Below are 9,331 nucleotides of genomic sequence, written 5' to 3'. Positions count from 1 at the left end.
ATATATATATATATATATATATATATATATATATATATATATATATATATATATATATATATATATATATATATATATATATATATACTTAATTGATTATTATTTAATCTTACTTAAACCAATAATTTACTTATGACAGTTATTTTTTAATTGTATTTTCTTGTATACAAATCATAATTTCCATTTATTTCGGAAGCATTAACACATAGGTATCTAAAATCCGAATTTTGTAATGGGTCAGTCCTTCATATATAATATATAGTGATTATACACGGTTATTTTTTTGGGCTAAATTATATTTGTATTTGCAGGCTCATGGAATACTTAATATTATTGGTTGGGGTGTAATCCTGCCAATTGGGGTGATAATAGCGAGGTACTTCAAAAAGGGACCAATACAATGGAATGAACATGATCAATGGAAACATGCTCATAAGACATGTCAAACATTTGGATATATTATTGGGGCAACTGGATGGGGACTAGGACTCTGGCTTGGAATTTCTTCCAAATATTACTCTTTTCCCAAACATGGAGCTTTTGGCATCTTCATCTTCACATTTGCCACTCTACAAGTAAAAAACACTCTCTCCCTCTCTCTACCAAACTTATTGAATAAATTTTTTTATCCGCGGTCAACGTTTACATCAAACTCTATTGAAAAAGGTAATGGAAAGTTGTTCTTTAGTTTTTAAATAGAATATTTATTATCATATAAGTATTCGATTAAGAGAATTACAATTGCGTTACCGAGTATACTCTTCCTTATGGTCAACCAGAAATTATTATATTTGTTATTTTTCATTCAACGACGGATATATAGAATGCTTCAGTTTTTTTTTATAATTCTTTAACAAACTCTTTTACCACTAATCATAGTTTATTAATAGTATGTACTCTCATCTCAAAATTAATACTCCGTTTCAATTTAGATGAGGTATTAGTTTGATTTCGCGCGAAGTTTAAGAAAATAAAAGAAGACTTTTGAAACTTGTGATCTTAAAAACTTAAGGGGTAAAAGCTTTGTGGGGCCATGATATTCGTGTGGTTATAAAAGCTTGTTGTTAAGGGTAAAATAGGTAAGATGAAGAGTGTAAAGTTGAGTTATTTTCGAATTTAGTAATATGTCACTTATTTTGGAACAAACTAAAAAGGAAAGTATCTCATCTAATTTGAAACGGAAGAAGTATATACTCTCGTATCAATCTATCACTTAACTATGATAAATTAATATATTTCGTGTGAACACCATGTGTAGGTTGATTCTTCATTGCCCCGATCCCTCAATTTAAAGTTACTATTTCTTCATGCCCTTTGAAATGATTCACTCGTATAAGTGGCAAGATTATATTGATGTCTAATCAACAAGACTAACGTAGGATTTGAAGTTGGAGCGCAGAGGATAATTTTGTAACTTTGTTCTCTCTAATAAAGTCATTACTCCAATTATATATGAATATGGATAATTATAAATTCTTTTACAAGAACCAGGGTATATATAAGTTAAATACTTCTGAAAAAATCTCTTTAGAGAAAGGATTTAAATAAAATTAGTGTTAGAAATATTCATTCTACGTTCCTAGTTGAAGTTTAGTGATTTCATTAACTTAATCCATGATATACACCAAAAACGCATGGCCACAATTAGGGGTGGATGGGGTTCGTTCTAACTGTCGTCGGAAAATTAAATTGTGCATATACTATTCAATTTCATCAATCTTATGTATATATATTATATAATAATTTCTCTTGGCTTTTTTGCATATTTTTATTTTTTTAAATTCTCTTGATAAAAATCCTATTACCGCTACTTGTCAAATATCTAATTAATTATTTGGTTAATTTTTATATACAGACGCTGGCACTGAGATTAAAACCCAAGAAGGACGATGAACTTCACATATACTGGAGTATATACCATCATTCTCTAGGGTATGCATTACTCGCAGTGATTTGTGTCAACATATTCAAAGGGATAAAAATAATGCAAGAAGACGACAAGTGGAGACCTGTCTACATTGCAGTTATTGCCTCTCTTACTTTCATCTTCATAGTCTTCGAAATCATCAATTGGCTCCAATTCAAAGTTGAACAAAAGATAGAGAAAAAAGACGATATTCGCCGACAAATGAAAATTGACACACAAGGAAATTCTACTACTTCATGACTGCTACTTAATTCTTTTTTTTTTATCTGCCATGCATATCTTTTTGTACTTTTACTTAGATCACTTTGTGTACACCTCAATTGTTCTACCGGATACTTATTATTCTCTATCATCAACGAAAGTGTCAAATAACTTTATATGTTATGTTTGAACTACAAACTTTCTTGCCTTTTTAGGGCTGAGGGGGTTGATTACCTAAAATTTATTCCACTATTTAGGTTTTCTATTTGTTGAATAAAACTAGTTAAGCTTTTCTTTTTTATTATATTTTTCTTTATATTTGTGTAGAGATAATATATTTGAGGAATTAGTTTAAGTAGATTTAAATGGTCTTGCTTTTAGCGTTCCTACTTGTTTAATTAGGTTCTCAATTATTACCATTAAAAAACATATATAAAGGGGGAGAGATTTGGGGGTGGGGGTGGGGTTGCAGTTTGATTTTATTTATCCATATCTATATCTATCTATATCTATATCTATCTATTTATCTATATCTATATCTATCTATCTATCTATATTATTATAAAAGTATGAATACAATGTTGGTTTATAAAAATAACCCTTTTAATATTAAGCATAATAACTCAAATAAAAGGATATAATCGGAATTCTAGACATTAACCTTGTAATTCTATTAGTTTTAGGACATAATACTACACGTTAGGAATCCTACCTGATTACCTTTAGGAATCCTTTTAGAATAATTACTTTCGGGCATAGACATATAATACTACATGTTAGCATGTAAACCTAATAGGAACACGTTAGGTGTCCTATTTGTATAATTACTTTCGGGATAGGGACATATTTTTTTTCCATATAATCCTAATACTTTTAGGATATACTTCTTAAAAAATTCATATTACTAATTTAGTTTGAAAATGTATTATATTGTCCAAATCAATTTAGAAAAAGGAGAGCCTATATATTATTATAAAAGTATGAATACAATATTGATAGACCAAAATAGTCCTAAAATATTAAACAGAATAACTCATATGGAAAGGACATGACTATAAAATCTATTTTTACTACAATAACTTCTATGTTGATTTTGTTAATATTTAAGATTTTAAAATTAATAAAATATTGTCTATTGTATTCTTATTAAATATATATAGGAAGATTTAATAAAATCAATTTAATAAGTATTGTGATGACCCTAAAGGCCATCTTACGATGAGAACTCGGTTATGTGTTCCGAGGCCTTAAAATATCATTTTTACCCTCCTCGATTTGCGTACGCAGTACGGGTGTCCGAAAAGCTTTTATGTTGAAAGTTGATGAAAATAATAATTTTTGCCTGTAAAAGTTAATTTAGTTGACTTCGATCAATCTTTTGAGTAAGCAGACATGGACTCGTGTTTTGACAGTCGTGGCGTGTCCGTATCGAAATATGCGACCTGGGCATATGCCCGGAATAGAATTTCGAGGTCCCTAACTCGAGAAATAAATTTTTGATGAAAATCTAAAGTCTGAAAATTAAATGGTTTTAGGAATTTGATCAATATTTGATCTCGTTGGTATCGGGTCCATATTTTGGTTCCGTAGCCCGGTACAAGTTCATTATGATATTTAAGACTTGTTTGTGAAATTTGGTGAGAAACGGAGTTGGTTTGACGTGATTCGGTCGTCCGGTTGAGAAAATAGAAATTTTAAAGTGTTCCCGAGAATTTCATCTGATTTGGTGTTGAATTCGTAATTCTAGGTGTTATTTTGGCGATTTGATCGCGCGAGCAAGTTTGTATGATGTTTTAAGACTTGTGTGTATGTTAGATTTGGAGCCCCGAGGGCTCAGGTGAGTTTCGGATAGGCTACAGAGTGTTTGAACTTAAAAAAAACACCAGCAGTTGATGCACCAGATCTGCAGACTTCGCATTTGCGAGGTCTAGCTCGCAAATGCGAGCTTCGCAATTACGAAGAGACCATCGCATTTGCGAGCAGTGGGCTGAGAGGGACACCTTCGTATTTGCAAAGTTTTTGATCGCATTTGCGATCCTGGGAGTTCACAGTTGCGAACACTGGGTCACATTTGCAAGGTCAGCAGGTTCAGCCAATCTTCGCATTTGCGAAGCCTTTTTCGTATTTGCGGGGTTCGCATTTGCGAACCCCAGGTCGCGAATGCGACACCTGCAACTGTTCAAAACTTAAGTTTCACGGGATTTTCTCCCATTCTCAAAATTTTCAAATCCTAGAACTTTAGAGGCGATTCTTCCAAGACCAATTCTTCCCCAAAACTTTGGTAAGTGATCCCAACCCACTTTCTTTCAATTTTCCATCACATTTCATGAATTTCCAACCTAAAATCTAGGATTTCCATGGTAGAAATTGAGAGTTTGGGTAGAATTAGGAATTTTTGAAAAAATGAGATTTAGACCTCAAATTGGGGCCAGATTTCAAAATTAATTACATATTTGGGCTCGGTGGTGAATGGGTGAATGGATTTAGGTCCGAACCTCTAGTTTTGGCCAAGCGGGTCCGAGGTTAATTTTTGAATTTTTGGGGGAAATTTTGAGAAATCTAAATTTATGCATTTTAGATGGTTCCTTTAGCAATAATTGATGTTATTGAGTTAATTGTGGCTAGATACGAGTGGTTTGGAGGTGGATACTAGAGGAAACACCGTAATTGAGTATTGATGGCCCGCAGAGCGAGGTAAATGTTATGTCTAACTTTGACTCGAGGGATTAGGAATCTTTGACTTATTTGCTATTTGAAATCCATGCGAGCAGTGTATAGGTGAGGTGACGAGTACCTATGCACCGCCAATTTATCTGTTTTTCCTGTTTTCTTCCCGTTCTTCTTATATTGTCTTTTCCTGCCTTAACTGGTACATGCTTTACTTGTAATTCAATGCCTAATTGCTACTTGTTAGACATTGTATCTTTTGTTGGAAGTGTTAGTTCTGTCGTAGCTTTGTTGTCTCCTATTATTGTTTGAGCTGGTTATTGGTACTTTCAAGGCGTATTATGGATTAGAATTGTTGAGTAGTATTACTTGTGTAAAGCCTCATAGTGTATAATCTTTCTAAATGCTTTGGTTTGAAGTTGAGCCTTGTGAAGAGTTATGTGATTTGAATTGTGTAAATTCTATAAATTGCCGAGTAAATGATATTGATATGGTGGGATCGGGTTGCGCGCCGCAACATGTGTAATAAGGTTAGATTGTCGTGAGATAAGGGTGAACTGTGATTGTGATTATTGTGATGCAGTGGGATTGAGTTGCCTGATGCAACATGTGTAATAAGGTGGATTGTGGTGAAATAAGGGTGAACTGTGATTGTGGTTATTGTGATATGGTGGGATTGGGTTGCATGCCGCAACAATCTTTATGCTTATATTTTTCCTTGACTGTGTTAGTTTAACGGTAGTCTTAAACTGTACTTAAGGATTGGTTATAGCTGAACACTGATGATATGTTTTGAGAACTGTATTCTTTCCTTGCAAGTTTCTGCTTTATTTTATCATGTCCTTCTTTCTGCTTTTATTATACACCGTATGCATGCTATATTGTAAATGCCCTGCCGTAGCCTCGTTGCTACCTCATCGAGGTTAGGCTCGTCACTTACCAGTACATGGGGTCGGTTGTACTGATACTTGCACTCTGCACTTCCTATGCAGATTGTGGAGTAGGTTCGTGCTGATAGAGAGGTTGGCTATAGGATTCACTTGCTTGGAGACCCAAGGTAGTCGTATTGGCGTCCGCAGGCCCTGGAGTCCCCTCCTATACCCCAAACTTTGCTTTTTTCCTTATTTCATCAACAGTTGTAATTTCTTTCGGACAATGCTTGTAGTAAAATCTTAGAATGTTCGTGGATTGTGACATTGGCTTTTGGGTAGTAATAGTAATAGAATATAAACAAAGAGGATATTTACTTTCTTTCGCATTTATTTCAACTTGTTTAGTTTTTTTTATTGTTAATCACTGAAACGTTATGGAAATTGGCTAATAAAACTCTCACATTGGCTTGCCTAGCAAGTGTGATGTTAGGCGCCATCACGGTCCCGGTGGTGGGAATTTCGGGTCGTGATAAGTTGGTATCAGAGAAGAGTCACATAGGTGCACTTATAAGGTCAGAATTGTACAACTTGCAACAGGTACGAGATTGAAAGGATTCTGACTACAAGTCGTGGTGCGAGAAAGAGGCATAAAGGGGAGAGTGCCCTGGCCCTTGGATTTATTCACAGAACAGTTGCCTAGAAGGCAAGAAGAGTATTAAACTATTCACAAGAACTATAAGTTATGATAATGATAAGTAACTGACTTTATGATAGAATTCTTCAAGGGAAAAGGTTTGACTAAATTCTATTCTCATACTTTTAATTCCTAAAATTGATAATCCTGCTACTTTTGCTGAGTTTAGATCCATCCATTAGTCTTTCAAATTTCACTAAGAAGATTATTTCTAAAATTCTATTGGAGTTAATGCTTTTTTGTACAAATTAGTATCTATGAATCAAAGTGGGTCTGTAAACGATAGATTGATTTCTGAGAATGTCCTGCTAACTCATTATTCACAATAGTGCTCATATTAACAAAGGCACTAATGTGGTGATTAAACTTGATATGGCTAAAGCATATAATAGAATATCCTGGGATTTTATTTATGGTGTTTTAAGACAATGTGAATTCTCAGATAGTTGGATTTTAATGATCCATAATCTAATCTCTAATGTGTGGTACTCTATCATCGTGAATGGTACTAGACATGGTTTCTTCTCATCCTCTCAAGGTCTTAAACAAGGAGATCCATTGTCTCCAACTCTTTTCATAATAGCTGCTGAGGTCCTGTCAAGATCTCTTAACTGTATATATAGGAATCCTATTTTTATCCCTTTCTCTATGCCTGCTAATGCTCCAAAGATTAACCACCTAGACTATATTGATTATATTGTTAATTTCTGTAGTGGTGTCTCTATCTCTATTAAATTGGTCATGAACACTATCTCTAAATATGAAAGGAGCTCTGGTCAACTTGTTAATAGGGACAAAAGTTACTTCTTAACTGCTCCTAACACTGTTGCGACCAGAATCAACAGGATTAGAAATTGTTTAGGTTTTATGGAGAAGACTTTTCCCTTTACCTATCTAGGTTTTCCTCTTTATGTGGGAAGGAAAAAAATTAATTATTTTGATAGCATAATTAGTAAGGTTGTTAAAAGACTTAATGGCTGGCAAGGTAAGTGTAACGATTCAACCGGTCGTTTCATGAGTCATAGTTCTGTTTTCCCTGTTTCTGCTTCTTTATATGTTGTTCAGCTGTATTTTATCATATCATGTCGGTTGTTCTATTATTAGATTGGTCACTGAGCGAAATGAGACACTTAGTCTCTTATTTGGAAGCTTTAGTTGTAAAAGTCAATAGGAAGTTGACTTGTGTATAAATGATCTCGGAATTTGGTTTTTATGGTTTAGATAGCTTTGTTAGGTGATTTGGGACTTATGAGCGGGTTCGAAATATAATTCGGAGGTCCTTGGTAGATTTATGCTTCAATTGGCGAAATTGGAATTTGGTGTTTTCCGTTTGATAGTGGAAATCTTAATATCGGGGTCGGAATGGAATTCCGGATATTTAAGCAAGTCCTTTGTGTCATTTGTGATGTGTGTGTAAAATTTCAGGTCATTCGGATGAGGTTTGTTAGGTTTTTGGATCGGTTGTGGAATTCGGAAGTTTTGAAATCCTTAGGCTGGTTGATTTGGTGTTTCGATATTGTTTGAGTGTTCCGAGGGTTGGTATGAGTTTGAATGATGATATGTGACTTGTTCGTATTTTTGGTTGAGGTCTCGGGGGCCTCGGGATGAATTAGGAAGGTTTTCGGAAATTTTGGTCTTGAAAGTGAGCAGCTTCAGCTGCTGTTCCTGTCATAACCGCACCTGCGGATTTGGGGACCGCAGTTGAGAGCCGCAAAAGCGGAAAGGAGACCGCAGAAGCAGCAAGGATTGCAAGAGCGGAGGTTTGTACAGCATCTGCGAGCCTTCAGGTGCGAGAACTGGGTCGCAAGTGCGGTTTCTGAGGAATTAATGAAAAAGTGCAGGTGCGGTCCGCATAAGCGAGATTTAGGCCGCATGCACGGAAATGCCTGGGCAGAAACTATATAAGCATCCCTTCGCGAATTTTTTCCCATTTCCACCATTTTTGAGACGGGACTGGAGCTTTTGGAGGGTTTTGAAGAGGAAATCAAGGGGATTCTTGTTGACATAAGATTTTTGAACTTAATACTTGTATCTATGGTGAATTTCAGTTGATTAAACATTGAAATTGAAGACATTAGGGGTGAAATATTGGGAAATTAGAGAGTTAAAATTGGGGATTTGAGGGGCCAATTGAGGTCCGATTGTGATGATTTTGGTATGTATAAACTCGTCGGAAGATAAGGTTTCTAGTGATTTGATTTTTATCGAATTTCGAGACGCAGTCTTGGGGGTCGGGTTTGACCAATTTCAGATTTTTGGTGTAATTTAATTATTTTCGCGTGGGCTTTGTTCCTTAGCATATATTGATGTTATGATTCTGATTTTTGATAGATTCGGGGCGACTTGAGGCCGAGTCAAGAGGCAAGGGAATTGCGAGTAGATTTTCATCCGGTTCGAGGTAAGTAACGATTGTAAATCTAGACCTGAGGGTATGAAACCCCGGAATTTTGTACTGTTTTGATAAATAATGTGATGCACATGCTAGGTGACGGGCGTGTGGGCGTGCACCGATAGGGATTGTGACTTGGTCCATCCCGTAGTAATTGGAGAGTTGCTTATTTTGATAAACTCTATATGATATTTGTGTGTTCTAGAAACGAATCTGTTAATTTGGGCTGAATGCCATGTTTGGGGCCTTGTGCCGAACTGTTTGGACCCTCAGGGGTATTTTTCTACTTTCCTCATACTGTTTTGATACGTAAGCATATCCTAAGTCATGATTTTTACCTGTTTACTATTGATTTAGTTTTATTACCCTGTTTTAAATATTGGAAAGTTATTTGTGCCGAGTTCCCTGATTTTTACTGTAATGCCTGAGTGGCTTTGAGGTTGATGACTGAGCGAGGTCGAGGACCTAATGGTGAGGATTGTATATATATATTTATGGATCGGGCTGCACGCGGCAACGATATTTATATGTATATGGATCGGGCTGCACGCCACAACGATGAGTTTGATCGGACTGCACGC

The 9,331-nt window shown here is 35.3% G+C and overlaps 1 protein-coding gene across 1 annotated transcript in view; it reads left to right on the top strand.

Annotated features, from left to right (window-relative positions):
• LOC109208478 (cytochrome b561 and DOMON domain-containing protein At5g47530-like) overlaps window positions 1-2,390 on the top strand; it is a 6,929-nt gene extending 4,539 nt beyond the window's left edge. The window contains exons 3-4 of the mRNA XM_019371595.1: window positions 312-575; window positions 1,856-2,390. Of these exons, the coding sequence (XP_019227140.1) occupies window positions 312-575; window positions 1,856-2,167 (576 nt within the window). The 3' untranslated portion in view covers window positions 2,168-2,390. The remainder of the gene's footprint in view (window positions 1-311; window positions 576-1,855) is intronic.
• The last annotated feature ends 6,941 nt before the right edge of the window (window positions 2,391-9,331 follow it).

This window comes from Nicotiana attenuata, unplaced genomic scaffold (assembly GCF_001879085.1).
Source record: "Nicotiana attenuata strain UT unplaced genomic scaffold, NIATTr2, whole genome shotgun sequence".
In the NCBI taxonomy this organism is placed as follows: domain Eukaryota; kingdom Viridiplantae; phylum Streptophyta; class Magnoliopsida; order Solanales; family Solanaceae; genus Nicotiana; species Nicotiana attenuata.
The sequence above is the reverse complement of the archived record's forward strand: the minus strand, read 5'-3'. Positions and strand labels throughout refer to the sequence as shown.